Here is a 17,495-nt window from a genome sequence, read left to right on the forward strand (position 1 = left end):
ATCAGTTAAAATCAATTAATTTTGTATGTCTAGTACAACATTTTCCCATGTCATTCTTGTAGTCATTTTAAAATCCATTTTCAATGCAGTCTCAATCTTGTCAGGTTGGGTATTGTTCCCCCTCAATAACATCATTTAGACATAGTCTATCTACAGAGTCAGACACTATTAAAATAAACTTCTGGGACCACTGTTCAAAGATATTCAATATGTCCAATGTTAACACATTTTGCTTCATTTTGTAACTTTAAGTCAAGTTTGAATGTTCTTCTCCTTTAATTGTAATCTTTCTAGTTCCCTCTAGCATTCAATTTTTAAAATCTTGTTTTTTAAAATAAATAAATAAATAAATAAATAAATAAATAAATAAATAAATAAATAAATAAATAAATAAATAAATAAGCATTTTCCCACAGGAAAGATTCTTTATAATTAATTCCAAAATCTTATTTCTGAGCCCTTAGACCAGTGGTTCCCAAACTTGGCAACTTTAAGACTTGTGGACTTCAACTCAGAAGAGCTGGCTGGAGAATTCTGGAAGTTGAAGTCCACAAGTCTTAAAGTTGCCAAGTTTGGGAACCACTGCCTTAGACCATTTGTTACTTTCTAAAAACAACCATCCCCATCCCCACAAAAGGCAAGTATAATTGCTGCTTTTCTTAACGCTAGGAGAGACATTACAGTGGGCCTTGTTTCAGGCCATAATTATGACCAGCAACTTGGTCATTAACTGAACTGGTTGTTAAGTGGAAAATCATACGACCATGACCGTGCTTACAATTTTACTTCAGTTTTCCTTTGCTTTACAGCATCAGAAGGATACGATCCCAACCGTCTGAATGAATCCAAACAGCAAGAAAGGTTTCTGGAAATTGACTTAGGAGGAAGACAGCTAAAAGGCCCCCCAAAAAAATTCCCCATTGCCTTCCCTAAGTATGTCTAGTTTAATGAAAGAAGGACTAGGGGAGACATGATAGCAGTGTTCCAATATTTCAGAGGTTGCCACAAAGAAGAGGGAGTCAAGCTATTCTCCAAAGTACCTGAGGCAATGGTGTGATTTAAATTTTTTTACTACTGGTTTTTACTCCCAATCAGCTGGGACTCGGGAGGCAGAGAATAGATGGGGGCGGGGCCAGTCAGAGGTGGTATTTACTGCTTCTCCGAACTACTCAAAATTTCCAGTTATCCAGAAGTGGTCAGAACCTGCTGAATACCACCTCTGACCGGAGGGTAGGACAAGAAGTAATGGGTGGAAACTAATCAAGGAGAGAAGCAATTTAGAATTAAGGAGAAATTTCCTGACAGTTAGAACAATTAATCTGTGGAACATCTTGCCTCCAGAACTTGTGAATGCTCCAACACTGGAAGTTTTTAAGAAGAGATTGGATAACCATTTGTCTGAAGTGGTGTAGGCCAGTGACTGCTAACCTTTTTGTTGAGGCATGCCAAAAGTGGAGGGTTTCAGGTTGCCCATTGGGCCGTTTTTCTCCCTCAGGAGGCTTCCCTGAAGCCTCTGGAAAGCGAAAAACAGCCGAAAATCAAGAGTGAAAATCAGCTAGCCAGCGCACGCAGGCCCGCTGGAGCTAACAGGGCAACGCCTCACATGCCCTCAGAAATCGCTCTGCGTGGCACCTGTGGCAAGCGTGTCATAGATTCACCATCACGGGTATAGGGTTTCCTGCCTAAGCAGGGATTTGGAATAGAACTCTGTTATTCTATTCCATTTCTATTCCATTTCTATTCTTATTCTAATTCTATTCCCCACTGCCCTCCTTAGAATCCTCACCATAGTGCTAAGATAACTAGCAAGAAAAAAATTGTTTATATTTGCATTCACTGGAAAAGATAGGATTACAAAAAAGTAAAGCAGGCACACAATTGAGGATGCACATCAGAAAGAATGTGATACCATCAGCTGCTTGCTTAGCATACTGACACATGAAGGAGGCAAAAGAAAGTATTTAGTATGAAACTGATTAGGATCTTGTCAAATGCTGCCAGCAGCTGCCAATAGACTGAAGGGTTCTAATCAACTCATTAAAGTCACCGAGCCCAGACTGTTAACTTGCTGTTAGCACTTGTGCTACAGAGGGGTAAAACTCAGGAACAGATAGCTTGTTTAGGCAATCTCTCCATTCTGTGAAGAGGGAAAGGGGGTGGGGAATGAGACAGGTGGGAAGGGACAAGTTACTTTTTCACCATTGTCATAACTGCGAAGAGTTACTATCCAAGCATTTGCTAAAAGGGTACTACTTGTATAAGGTGTCTTAGAATTGAAACCTTTGCTGACCAGAAAATTAGCAGGAGTGCCACAGAGAAGAGATAATCAGGGAGCGCCAATCAGACCTAAGGGGGAAAACCCCCCAAATCTTCCACAATTCTTTCAATATTAACCCCTGTTCCTTAGCTGTCAGAACAGAGAATTCTGGGATAAACTGAATATTTTACATCGGTCTGTGGACGTGCACCAGGCCACAGCATGCCAGAAACCAGGCCGCACAAACAAGTGAAGCCATCTGCATTGGGGAGAGAGATAAATTGATATATGTGCCTAAGATCTGAAATTTATTTTATACTGTTTATCAGCTATTCTTTTAAATGCAACTGCTACATTTCTTGCATCATATTGGAACTATATTGTGGTTCCTGGAACTGCAGATTTTATGTTTCTTTGCCCATTTAATATTAATATTTCAAAAGCACCAATATTATCAGAAAATAAATGCATCCTTTCTTGTAGTAGTTCAGGCAATCAGATCTTCCAAAACAGACAGCTCTAACCTTGAGAAGCTAGATAAATTAAATATATTCTTATTTTACCGTAAGTAAGCCTGGGTTCCAGACAATATCTAAAATCCTCAAATAAAATAACAGTCCTAAAACAGCATTCACACTAGTCATGGATTGGATTATTTATTTACAGTATAAACTGGCAGTCTGATTCTGGATGGCATGCAAATGCAACAATTAAAATGGAATGTTATACAGAACTGGACATTAAAAAAAAAAAAAAGAAACATCCTACACGGGATCCACCAGTTTTCAAATTACACATTACAAATTATACATAAAAGCTTTGAATAGAAAGTTATCAAAGTATACATCCAGAACGTACATCCAGAATGTTTTAGCAAGTCTTTTCCTGCAAAATGTAGCAGCCTATGAGCAACAAACCCACATAATTTATTATACATGTTAATTTGATGGGGGGGGGGAATCATTTGATGAAAGGGAAACTTTAAGACAACATCTTATCTCCTACCAAGTCTACCTTTGTTAACATATAGGCAAAAAAGTGAATTACTGAATGTATTTGCAGCTAGACTAAACTTTGATTTCCGAGAAAAGATTTAATATGTTTTATAGCAAGAATAATGTACAAATGGGTAAACATGGTATTTTATTTATTGATCACATGTCACCCATCTTACAAAAAGCAACTCCGCTCAGCATAATATGCAGGAAATACATTAAAACAGAGTTTTGCAAGGGGAACAAATCGTTTATTGCCAACAGCTTTTTCAAGTAACTTATGGACATCACTAGATGAACAGCATCACACACAAAAAAGGAAAATGGATTATATAATAGCAAAAAGAAGGTACACAACCCAATCAGTAGATTGTAGAACAGACTGCAATGTAGTGATATCGAATGTACAAGTTTTCAATTTAGAAAATTAAAAGAGAGTAAGCGTGACAAGGCAATTTCACCTGGAGAACTCAGAATATAGATAAATATAAAGAATATACAGGTGGTCATCAACTTATGATTGCAATTGGGACAGGATTTCTAGTCATAAGTAGTTATGGTCATAACTCAAGGCACCTACATGAGCAGATTGTTTGGTGGTATTAGGCAAATGTCATGGTCATAAGTGTGGACCCATTCTTCTGAAGGAGTGATTGGAAAACCTAAGGGCCACTATGAAGACCCAACAAAAAATATTATTTCCAAATTCCAAAAAGGAAAAGAAAGATGGAGGCCTCGGCAATGAGGACACTCAACTGATTGCAGACTTTCAGTGTAAAGCATGAAAAGAGGAAGCTGTAGGATTCAAGGGTAGCAACAAACAAAAAAAGGAATACAAAAATGAGAATGAGAATGCATCCATAACAGAATGTGACATGGATTAATGCTAATGGGTGTGTCAGAACATCTGATTAATCTTCTGCGAAACCTTTGTAATGAACAAGGAGCTACTGTAAGAACTCAGTTTGGAGAAAGTGGCTCAGAAGAGGGACAGATAGGAGTTATTTAACTCAAGCAGTGAATAAATTATAATACATCATAATAATATGCACACACAAATACACATACACATATTACATATATATTACACACACACACGTGTGTTTGTGTGTATATAAATAATAAAATGCAAATGTAATATAATGGATCTAAGGGAGACAAAGAGCATGAATCAAAATTGGAGGATGAAATTCTAACAATCTAAGATAACAAAGCAGTGGCAGTTTGTTGGCTGAAAGATTCAGAATCGCTCATTAGTAAAGTAAAATGGAAAGGGAAAAATCTGGGTTAATATTAAACAGGCAGATGACAAAGATTTGTCAACTAGAAAGCTTAATGAATTCACAGTTAATGGTGAAGAAAAGAATGTGGTAGATGGTTTTGTTCTTGTGAGGTCAAGAAAAGACACAGATTGTCAGTGGGCTAGAGAGGAGATTAACTCTATAAAGGAAGGAAATGAAACTTGGGCAGAGTCCTGAAGGACAGGATTATTTCTGACACCAATGAGCAGTCTGGTCATTAAATATTCTGTGAAAGAAACAGTTGCATATTCATTTTGGGATTCTGACAGCCTCCTTTATGAGTAGTTCTCACTCTCCTTTAAGAGTGGAGTAGTTCTCACTCTCCTTTATGAGTAGTTCTATTTATTCCTCTTTTAGCACCTTAATCCTTTGGGGAAACAATTATTCCAGTTTTCCATGATAGGCCCCCTGTTAAAAACTGCCCCCTTGTTACTGAAATAAAGGGAACTTGAGACTGCTCCAGAGACCCTGGGCTGTGGCCTGTTTTCAAAGTTTAACCAGCATGCTTAACATGTAGCCTTTAAGCATGGTTGGGGTTTGTTTTCAATACACAAACACAAAAAAGTAGATTTCAGTTCAACACTCCCCTGGATTCATTTTTAATATAAGACATCCAAGTAAACGTTCTGAACTAGGCTTCCCAAAAGCATGAAACAAAGTCCTGGTCCCCCCCCAAAAAAACACCTTTTATTAATTTACTGTGAATTTTGCTCATTCACATACAGCAAAGTTTTTAAAGGGAGGATTTACAGTCACAGATCTTATTTGGCTAGAGCAGTGGTTCCCAAACTTGGCAACTTTAAGACTTGTGGACTTCAACTCCCAGAGTTCTCCAGCCAGAAGAGCTAGCTGGAGAATTCTGGGAGTTGAAGTCCACAAGTCTTAAAGTTGCCAAGTTTGGGAACCACTGGGCTAGAGAGCTGACAGGCCAATATCTGTAGAACTTGGCAAGGAGTCTTGGAGAGTCACGAACCAATTAAGCAAAGTAATTGTCTCCTGCAAACTCCATTCCCCTTTCGCTCCTCTTTTATTTCCTCTGGGAGGGGCCATTCATCGGCCACCTGTGCCTTGCTCCCAATTCGGCCCGTTCTTTATCTGTTCCCTTCATCTGGCAACTCTGCACATGTGCACACTGGGAACAGGCTCCAGCTGTTTGTCTGCCTCACTGATGTCTGACTCTGAGGACATTTGATAACTGGCACATGGCTCTGGCTCCCTCTCTGCGTCCGACACAGAGCTCTTATCAGAGACTTCCCCAGACTCCAGGACTGGCCCATGTTCCTCCCCCCAACCTCCTCACTGTCTGAATCTGCTGCCAGCTCTGCTGACCACTGGCGGGCCACAACAGTAGAATCTCTGCCACTAATCCCACTCTTCCCAGTTATAGCTGGTTGTGTAACAGCAACTTAAACCTAGCAGGGATAATCTAGCTTGGTTAACCAGAGCCAATCAAAGTTCCTAAGAGATTTCTACAGTGTACCATACATGGAGCTACTCTTGTAAAAGAATTCGAACCTTCAACTCATACAAAAAGAGGGCCGCCAGAGTTGTTAACTGTAAATGAAGCTGATCTGTTCATATCTTTTTGTTTTGGAAGCCTGAACTGGTTGTCTATGGTTTTTTATTCAATCCTTTCTTTCAAATCCCTAAATGGCTTGAGGCCTATGTAATCTCAAGGCCACTTAGTCCTATGCAAAATTGCTTATGTTTTTGAAAGGTTCTCATTATGGTTTTTTCCAAAGGCACCTTGCCAGGAAGTTGAGGTGAATTAAATCTAAGAAGACTTTTAGACTCTTAAATTCTACTAAATAGAAGTATGAATACTATATATTCACGCTTCCCTTACAATGTTCAGGGAGAAGGTGCCTTAACATATTTATCAAGCTATACATTTAATTATTAGTTTAGTTTTATTTGAATCGTTTATAGCTCCCCCCCCCCCACTTCCAGTACCTCTGGGCATCTTACAATTAAAATAGAGTAAAATATTACAAAAAGCAAAGAGGTAATCATGAACATTCCCCAAATCAATATATTAAACGAAACTTGTCTAACAAGAATGGCTCTTCATCCTGATCCAGAGCTTCTGAACTTCAATCTACATCTTCAATGATTGTTTTATGGCTGCATTCTAATTTATTATAAATATTATTGTTGTGGATGTCTTAGGAACTCATTTTAGTTACTATTTGAATAATAAAGAGTAAAGCCCAAATTTAAGACTGATAACAGTGATTAGGTTCTTTTATTAAGCACTAGTTTGTTTAAACACAGTTTGCTTTGGTTTATCTAACATGTTGACTCAACACAACACAGTAAGCCAAGCAAGCCCCATTATAACCTACTGTGTTGTGTGAGCCGAACTAAAAGTGAGATGTGTGTTAACAGCATATTGGTAAGTCTTGTAAGAAGGTTCCCTTTAAAAAGAAGACACTTCAGAACATAAGGCAATCATTTGAAAGCAGTAACCACGACAACCAAAGGAAGAAAAGTCACAAATCATTAATGTTAGTAACAATAAAAAGGCAGAAGCCACACACACACACACATCCTGAAAATACTATCTTTCTTATTTGGAATTTTTATTTTAATACTTGTTGCATATAGGCAGGGATAAGAAATTAGGAGGAGGGAAATCAAGAATCCTATCAGTAAGCTTTAAAAAAATCCGTTCAGATCACTCTAAAATTATACTGTTTATGTGGGAAATGATATATCAGGAAAACTGGTAGCCAAGTGAATAACAGAAGAGTTAGTCATAGGTTAAATAAATAGGAGTGTCATTAAAATCAGGCCAAGAGGTGAGAGTGTATATTTTGTCACTGAAGAGCTATAGAGATTTTTTTAAAAAAAATAAAGAGCTAAATCCACACATTTGCACACATGCCTTTAGCCTGTTTCTTATGGCAATCCATGCCCTTCTTTGTAATCTTCCTACAAAGCTTGACTCAGATCACTAGAAATAACAAGCAAAATACAGTTATGCAACAAGCGACTGCAATTGACCTATAGCAACACTTTGCACATGCATATTTTTTTCACAACAATGTATGTTGCAAACCTGTTTTAAAATAGAATATGCATATGTTTATATATATATATACCCACAGACTTAAGTCTGGGAAATAGCTATGATCTGCTCACTGAGATCAAGTATTGCTTTCTTATTAAAATAAATACATCATAGTAATTATTTCTGATATTTTATTATGAAGGCCTTAGAGTTTATATATACATTTGATTATTTACTTCAAAGCACTTGGTCATAGCAATAGCAATAGCAGTCATCACCTATTAGAGTATAATATCAGTCCTACTTCTATAGGGAAAAAAACTTTTACCTACATCCTAAAGACTTGGTTAAAAACAATGAGGTTGGAATAATATCTCACCATGTTCATCTCACTATAAGCCTGGTAGGGGAAGCGAAGTGATTTTATTAAGAATGTAGGTTTTTTCAATACAGATTTCTTAACTATCTTTATATGCGTAATGATTTTACAAAAGCAGAATGCACAGAACATAAATACATTTCATTCATTTAAAAAAATAATTCATTTGAGCAACTAAAAAATAGGGGTGGATATAATAGATTTGAAGACAGCCTGATGCTGTAGAGTATGATCAATGAATATGATAACCAAAGCGTAGGATTAAAAATGAACAAAAGGACTAAAATTACATCAGAAAGTAGTTTGCTGGGGGTGAATGACAATTCAGAACAGACATGTTTCAAATTTCAATCCATTTTCAGATTGGAACAAAACATATATGTCTCAGCCTGGTCATAGACTCACTAAAAGTATCCGTTTCTATTCATTCATGAGTTTATGCATAAAATTTTCATAGTTCTTGTGGGCCTAAGAAAGTAGGTATTCAAAAGCGGTGGCAGTTCAGAGGTGGGGTGCTGCCGGTTCGGTAGAACCAGTAGTGGCGCCGGTGGTAGGCTCTACCTACCCACCTGGATGCTTCTGCACAAGCGAACCAGTAGTAAATGGCAGTTGCATGTTTCATTCTAGTGAATAGTGATAATGAAAATTTATAAATTCTTAGTAAAATGTTCTGTACAAATGTGATCAAGTAAAAAAGCTATGTCAGGTGATAAAAACAGATCCCTAGGTGAAAGCAGCAATCAGGTCATTTGGAGGTCCAAGAATGAATCACAATAACTGATGAGTATCTGCTTAGAAACAGTTCTGTTTAATGCATGGTTGAAGTATAAGTCTATTCATGCATAGCCATGGCAAAGGAATTAACGTACATCTAAAAACATGCTTGACTTTATTGTTTACAGTAAAGACTGAAGGATTTGGTGAAGGATTCAAGGGTCAGGAGAAGTTCTTGGCTTGAGGCGGACTATCAAAAGCAAAATTGGAGGAAAACAAACAAGAAAAGAGAAAAAGGAAAGAAATGCAACTGAAAGTAGAATGACTGTGAGAAGATAAAAGTCTGAGTCCTTAATGAAAAAGTATTAAGGGTAGATTAACACACATACATTCAGCAAATATATAGATAGATAGATAGATAGATAGATAGATAGATAGATAGATGGATGGATGGATGGATGGATGGATGGATGGATGGATGGATGGATGGATGGAGGGAGGGAGAGAGAGAGAGAGAGAGAGAGAGAGAGAGAGGGAGGGAGACTAGTATAGATCTATTTCAAGCTATTTAGCTCTCATCAGCTAGCCATACCCTTACTGGGATTTGAACCGGGATTATATTACATATTAGGCAGACATCTTAGCCATTAGGCCACAGGCTTTTATCCGTTATCAGCCAGGTCAGGGTGAAAGGTATCTATTAGATTCTAATCTAAAGGTATCTTATTAGATTTCTGCCTGGATGGTCTCTTGTGACGAGCCGAAGGACAGAGAATGGAAGTAGTGATCTTCCTCCCATATTTGGGCATACCGGGGGTTGTAAAATCTAATAGATACCTTTCACCCTGGCTTGGCTGATAATGGATAAGAGCCTGTGCCCTAATGGCTAAGATGTCTGCCTAACATGTAATATAGCCCAGGTTCAAATCCCAGTAAGGGTATGGCTAGCTGATGAGAGCTAAATAGCTTGAAATAGATCTATATATATTCACAATATTTATTTATCAGCACAAATGCAACACATACACACACACATATATATACACACACACATACACACATACATACATACATACATATAAAAGGGAATGTAAGCTGTATGGAACAGAATAAAAGAGGATGATGATACAGTTTCACAGATATAGGCAGAGCAGTTTTTCTAAAACCTCTGGGAAATTCTGGGATTTAAAGTCCACCCATCTTAAAGCCACTGAAATTGGAAACGCTGCTGCTCTAAATACATCTATGGCCTATGAATAAAAATGCTCAGGAAGAAATAGTGAACTTGGTAGATTTACTTAATTTCCTTTTTTGCCATTTATCCTGTTTTTCTCTAAAGGTAAATGATGTGACAGATTGGTGTTTAGATAAGAATGTAGTTCTTATACAATAACAACTATGTCTCTACTATGATGAGCAAAACAGCATTTCAGACAACTGCTATTTTAAAATAAAGTTAAAAACATTGTTACCAATTCTAGTTTTTTGTTTTAAATATATAATACAGTTTTGTCTCCATTGTGAAGTAGTCTAAAATCTTCAAGCTAAAACATCTTATTTCCTTTGGGAGATAGTTGATACTACACTGTACCAGGGGAAAGGTACCACTGTACCTTGGGGAAAAAACTAGAGCAAGCTACTGATTTAACAAGCTTGTACATTAATAACCATACATGCACATTTGTTATGGTTAATTCAATACCAGCCAAATTAAATAATGCACTAAGAATGTTATAGCTCAACTATCAAAATCAGCCACTCCTCCTGGAAGTCACAATAAAGATTCTTGATGATGTTTACCTGTAATGTTCTTTTGGGAGTAAAAGAAAATATTTTATAATGGTCATTTTAGATCTTACAATTTCAAAATGGTTTCATAATAAATCATTACTAGATGAGAATTTAAACACACACACACACACACACACACACAGACTGAAACTGCTTTTTTTTCTATTATGGTCACAAACCAGCAAAGAAATTACTAGTAGTCACCTTCTCTACATAGATGACATCTAGCTGTATGTTAAGAGTGAACAAGACATTGAGGGACTCGCTGATCCACTGACACAGATCAATAGTAAGGATATTTGGATGTGATTTGGACTAGAAAATGTGGTTGGAGGATAATGATGATGATGATGATGTTTGTCCATCATGTTCGAAGAGAACCTTGACATCTAATTGGTTGTGGGCCGGCCATGATGTGTCCGCAGGTGGCTGGTAAGGCCTATATGGGCACAAAATGTTCTGCCACAGAGATGTGTGGGCACCATTGCTGCAGCATTTTCAGCTCTGGTCGGATGATAGTATAGAGAAGAAAGGTAATTAAGACTATGGGGCAGATCTACCAGTGCACCAAATGTCTATGGAGATTCTCAGTCATCCAGGTCATGGTTGTCCCAAAGGAGCTTTTTCAAAAGGCAATTGGACTTTCTGATAAAAAAGAAAGAAAGTTCAGTTGCCTCTTGGATAAAACAGCTTTGAGACTACCATAAGCAGACATACAGACTAGCTACAAGTACCTTGGTATCCCACTGTCACATGTGAACCCCAATGAAGAGTCAATGAAGATAGCAACATCCAAGAACCCCCAAAGAGTAAAACAGATCAAGAAAAAACACGTTTTTCCTCCCTAAGATCAGGCAGCAAGCAACACAAAATACAAAACACTATCTCTAAGAAGTAGCTCCTTTCCAAAATAAATAATAAAAAATAGCCATATTAATCTCTTGTAGCAAGAGCAGCACCTTTATTCTAGCATCAATTTTTGTGTATCATAGCATACTGCCTCACTATATGAACTATAATCTTAAAAGTATAGATATACATAGCCAATGCTGAAAAGAGGAAAGGGGGGGAATGAAAATGGAGAAATGAGAGACAGGACTACTGTATAGAAGGAGTTCACTAATTGAACATTAGATCTCCTTGATTTAAGCAGTTTTCCAAGTTTGCAAATACTTTGGCTATTAAATGGCACCAATGTTGAGATATATTCCATTTTATTATTGTGCTTATAGGACGTCTTTAAACACAGATTTATAATGCATATATGTCCATATGCATGGACGTAGAAGAAATCAAGATTGAGCTTGGTATTATTATAAAATAGCAAATGTCACTGCAACCAAAAGATAAAAATCAAATCATTTGCACACAGAGAGAAAGCGATTTATATCTTTTAGTTACAGTGACATTTGCTCTTTTACAATAATTTTTATATACAAAAAGAGAAAGAGAAAAGTCTACACAAATTTGGTTTGAGCAGAGAGGTATAATAAATCAAACAGCAGAGGCTATTCAGTCTCAACTATTGGCTCTTTGGAAAAGGTGAAAAAGCCATGACATTAAAACTTTGGATGTTTTTATTAAATGAAGTCTGAATTTATTACCTCTCACTTCTATAATTCAAGGCCAACAATGTTCAACTACAGAATATTGGTATATGAAAAATTATGTAAAGTTTAAAAACAAATAGATCTCCTTCCAAGATACCTCACTGGTGGAAGGAATTTCAAGGAGAATCAAGTTATAATAGCAGCCCTGTCTGTCAGAATAGGAAATGGGATAGAATTATGGCTATTGAGGATGGTGTTAAAAGCAGTAGTAAAAGATTGTCCTTTATTTAACCAGAGAAAATAATATATAGCATAACTTCTTGGTGTCTCAATGTCAATGTTTTATTTATTTCTTGTCCCAGTTTAATGAGAATTCTAGCATGCTTTTTTTCTGTTCCAGAAAGAATAGATGATAATGCAGCTTTCTATAAGTTGGGTGCACGATGTGATCTGAACGGCTGTGGTTTGTGTGTGAATTTGACCATTAAGACTTGTAAACTACCAGTTATAAACTTGGTGCAAAACCAGCCAATTGTGGTTTCTTCCAGTTTCAAGCAGGTCACGAGTTGGCCATGTGCAATAAGAATCTCTTCAAATATACATGATCATCCAAGTTTTCTGTATCACACAAATGCTTTTATCTGACCGATATAGCCAACACAGCTGGCTGGGGAATTCTGGGAGTTGAAGTCCCCAGGACTTAAAGTTGCCAAGGTTGAGAAACACTGCTATAGACAGTCAAAATTACAGCAGTTGTAAGCCTAACAAAGCTTTGGGTGCAAAACACAATTTTAGAAATACAGGTAGTCCTTGACTTAACAACAGTTCACATAGTGAATGTTCAAAATGACAACAGCACTGAAAAAAGTGACTTAGGACCACTTTTCACACTTATGAACCTTTGTAGCATCCCCATGGTCATGTGTTTATATTCGTATGCTTGACAACTGACTCACATCTATGATGACTGTCTGTGACCCCCTTTTGCAACCTCCTGACAAGCAAAGTCAATGGAAAAACCAGATTCACTTAACAACAGTGTTACTAATTTAACAACTGCAGTGATTCACTTAACAACTATGGCAAGAAAAGTTGTAAAATGGGGCAAAACTCACTTAACTAATGTCTCACATAGCAACATAAATTTTGGGCTCAATTGTGGCCATAAGTTGAAGACTACATGTACACATCACCATCACCATTAGAGAGCCGAGGTGGCGCAGTGGCTAGGGTGCAGTACTGCAGGCCACTTCAGCTGACTGCTATCTACAGTTCAGCGGTTCAAATCTCACCGGCTCAAGGTTGACTCAGCCTTCCATCCTTCCGAGGTGGGTGAAATGAGGACCCAGACTGTGGGGGCGATATGCTGACTCTGTAAACCGCTTAGAGAGGGCTGAAAGCCCTATGAAGCGGTATATAAGTCTAACTGCTATTGCTATTGCTATCACTGTATATAATTCTAGATAATTCCATAGCTTTCCAACAGAAGAAAGTGTCAAAATAATAGCTTCTTACAAACTAAATTAAATCTGTTGCCCAAGCAGCAAATCAAGGCTTGCATGAAGCTCTAAGGTGGTTATAAATGCACAGTCATAATTATTTGTAACACAAGGACAGAAAAATGATTCATTACCCAGAGACTAATCATGTTAACTATATTAAATCAATTGGTTTCTGATTTAATCCAATACAGTGTTTCCCTTGTCCACCTATTTTCTTGAACACAATTTTTAAGATGGAACACAAAAAGCCAAGTAAGACTCCAGATTCCAAAGGGCTCTTTAACCAGATATTTGCAATAAGCACCTATATTTGCTTGTTGTATGGCTAATGCTACAGTGTTGCATAAATCCAAATTCCAAAGAAGAGCAGACACAAAACTGGCAACTTTTGACAGCCTGAAATATAACCCTATCCCTCACTAAAGGTAAAGGTTCCCTTCACACATATGTGCTAGTTGTTCCCGACTCTAGGGGGCGGTGCTCATCTCCGATTCAAAGCCAAAGAACCAGCACTGTCCCAAGACACCTCTGTGATCATACCTTCCTACCAAAGTGGTCCTTATTTTTCTACTTGCATTTTTACATGCTTCCGAACTGCTAGGTTGGCAGAAGCTGGGACAAGTAAGGCGCTAGGGATTGCCGAACTGCCAACCTTTCTAATCGACAAGCTCAGCATCTTAGCCACTGAGACACCACATTCCTTAACTACTCTCACTACTTAATAGTAAATCTTGCTGAAACAGTAGGGTCTACAGTAGTCCTCTCTAAATCACAACTGGGACCAACAACTTGGTCATTAAGTGAAGTGATCACTAAGTGAAATCATGACAGTACTTACAATCCTACTTCAACTTTACTTTACTTTATGCACCTACAAAGATTATAAACAGAATGATGGCCATAAAGTTACTTTTTTATATCAACAGTTGTTCAATGAGAACAACCTGTTGTTCTAACTCCTAGTTATTAGAAATACTAAATGCCTAATGCTAAATTTGCTGAAGTAACTACTGGATTACTCAGATTATTTCTTCCAAATTTCAAAAATACTTTGAGAAATATGCATATAGCATTATCTATTTTCAAAAAAAGTTCTTAAACTTACTTCATTTACACCACAATCTTACATGTGCATATACTAAGCTGTAGTATATGCACATGTACTGTACTAAGCCCTATTAAGTTTAGGGAAGTTCACTTTCAGAGAAATGGTGAAGGATTGTAGCTAATTCTAACAGTCCAATAACTTAAAAGCTCTCTGGAGATACTTACAAATTTATTTAAAAGACTGAAAGGATCAAGTAACACTGTGTTAGCAAGAAACACAGAACGCGTTGTTTTATTAGCCTATTACTAGATATTCATGAATCAAATGCATCTGTATGAAGGAACAGATATATAACACACAATACAACTGATTCTACCCTGCTGTAAGGCAGGCACTTCGGATCAAAGCGTTTCAAAATGGACAGTCCAAGTGTTATTCCATTCCCCTTTACAAGTCCTTAAGAGTACCGTTTTTTAATCTTTATCTTGCCTGACTGGTATATTTGCCAATAATCCTAATTTGTCAATACTCAAAAACACAGACCGTAAATAGCAGGCTCAAAACTCTTTAAAAACGGCACATGCCCGCGACTTCCCACCCCACATCCCAAAAAATAAACAGGCCAATCCGTTCACCCCTTCCAAGGGCTACAGATCCACACGCATTTTTTTAAAGAAGTCCGTGCAGATTCCATCTACCACTGGGGAGCCGATCTGGCCGAGATTCGCCTGCATGCAAAGAGACACGTACTGGAATATCTAAATAAATAAATAAAAGGCGAAAAGAAGCCCTCCCTCTCCCCCCCTCCCCGACTTACTTACCACTGTTCGCCCCGATATTCTCCCGCAAAAACTGCCCGCTGGAAAGATGCTTGAGGCCAAAGCTCTTGGCGATCCTCTCGCACACGGTCCCTTTGCCGGATCCCGGGGGACCCAAGACGACGGCTCGTAGAAGCTTGGAAGCCATTGCAATTCTACCTAAGGAGAGAAGAGTCCAAAGTCAAAGCGTCGGGATTCCGATTCGAAAGGAAGACGGGGACCCCGCACCCGTGCCGACGGCGAGAGAAAAGCAGGACCCCTCTCTCCCACCCACCCCTCAAGACTCAGTTTCCCTAACTTCCCCCTTTATTCCAAGTCAGGGAGCCGTAAGACCACCCCGGCGGGTTTTAAGTCACCGCAAGGACTGGCATAGAAAGGAATCGGGATCGGAGCCCGCGGTGGATTGTTCCCGCGAGTATTATTTCGATGGCGTTGATGAAGCGAAAGTTTTCTTAACTCGCCACCTCCCTGTGTCACCCCTGGACACCGAAGAGGAATGCTTGCCCCTCAGCGGCGGGAGCGCGGAAGGCTGAATGGTGGGTTGTCACTTCCTCCTGAACCGTTTTCCCTCTCCAAAAGCCCAGCAAGATGTGAGTCTGGGAAAGGGCGAAGAACGAGATGGTAAAACGTTGCAAAGTTTAGGTAGAAGGGACCGCCGGGCACTTTCTCTTGAGTTGCACGTGAGCGAGATCCCCCCCCCTCCTTTCCCAAAAACGCCTCTAAGCGATCAGACGGGTTCCCTGGAATTCGCAAGAAAACTTTCTTCAGGCTGATAAAAAAAAGTTAAAACGCCGAAGTTACAAGCATCGGGCTTCTTAAGTATCTCCGGACCCAGATGGTCAGATTTACGGCTCCCGTGCAAAACTTTTAATGACCGATTGCCATCTCATGGACTCGGCTCAGCCCTTCGGCAAAGGCACACACCCGATTGAAAGAGCTCTTCTGTTAAGCAGAAGTAACAAGCGACTCACCCCAGCTTCTCCGAACAACAGAAAGCAAGCGCACAAAACCTAAAGGAAGGGGCGGGGGGGTATAAAAGAATAAGTCCGCAAAATGGCGTTTTTTAAAATAGTCGTCCGATTGTTTCACATATTCGCGATCTTCGTTCGATCCGAAAAGAAAATGCGAGACTCCACAGTTCCTCCTGCGCCTTTAAGAGAAGCGAGAGAGGAGAGAGTGTCTTCGCAAAGGCAAACCGTTCCCCAATTACTCTGCCCAATTGCGCACAGCATCAGCAGGAGCTTCGCTACATCGTAAGGAGGGGAGGAAATCCCACCAGTTGGAGTCAAGAGCCAAACCAACTCCGCCCCCTTCTAAAGCGAGGTGTCTTGGGTTTTGTAGTCCTGAACGGCGCTTTGTCGGGCGCCTTTCAATAAAACTTGCCACTTCGTTCGACTACCAGTTCCAGAAAGCCTAACCTAGCTGAATCGCGATCCACCCTTTTCATCCACCTTGCCATAGGACTGGATGGAGAGACTGGAATGTAGGTGTAGTTGGGCCGTGCGGGAAGGGTGGGGCGGCGTCAAGATAGGTGCTGCTGTTTTATAATGTTGCAAACGTTGGAGGAGGTGCATATGTGGGAAGGGGAGAGGGGTTAGCCAGGCAGAATTGAATCAGACGTAACCCTCGTATTTTTTTAAAAAAACATTATATATATATTAAAAAACTTAACCCTGAAATGTTCTTCCTCAAATAGTTTTTTTTCCTCCTTTCGTCATTTTTCCCCTTTTTGGGTAGTCTCTGAAATACATTACTGTCCTGGCAAGGAAATGGAAGGAAGTGATGTTTAATAAGAATGAATAGGGAGTCCAGGATGATTGGTGGAAGCGTGTTTCTTAAGCGTGTTTCTTTAGAAGCCTGTTTAAACCTGTTTGCTTTTTCTGTAAGGTGATTTCCAAAGTTTGCAAAGGAATAAAAATGCAGTTGCTTGCTAGAGAATGTGAAGAAACTGTTAAACACTTTTATAGGCCAACCTCCAAATTTGTCTCTGAAAATATAATCCAGATTGCTTGTTCACCTCACCTTTATTAGTTTATAAGTAACTCAAGGCAGCAAACATGCATAAAATCTCTTCCTCCTTTTTTCCTCACACCAACACCCTAAGGTGGGTTGGGCTGAGATAGAGCA

The 17,495-nt window shown here is 38.8% G+C and overlaps 1 protein-coding gene across 2 annotated transcripts in view; it reads right to left on the minus strand.

Moving 5' to 3' along the window:
• AK4 (adenylate kinase 4) overlaps positions 1-16,653 on the minus strand; it is a 28,367-nt gene extending 11,714 nt beyond the window's left edge. Inside the window, exons 1-2 of one of the 2 annotated variants that reach the window (XM_032218512.1) lie at positions 16,340-16,653; positions 15,372-15,523 (exon numbers count right to left, since the gene is read on the minus strand). In XM_032218512.1, coding sequence (XP_032074403.1) covers positions 15,372-15,516 — 145 coding nt within the window. In that variant the 5' untranslated portion in view covers positions 15,517-15,523; positions 16,340-16,653. Of the gene's footprint in view, positions 1-15,371; positions 15,528-16,339 lie in introns of both variants that reach the window. The other variant, XM_032218511.1, reaches the window with a different exon arrangement.
• Positions 16,654-17,495: the final 842 nt, after the last annotated feature.

Source organism: Thamnophis elegans, chromosome 5 (assembly GCF_009769535.1).
Source record: "Thamnophis elegans isolate rThaEle1 chromosome 5, rThaEle1.pri, whole genome shotgun sequence".
Taxonomy (NCBI): Eukaryota; Metazoa; Chordata; class Lepidosauria; order Squamata; family Colubridae; genus Thamnophis; species Thamnophis elegans.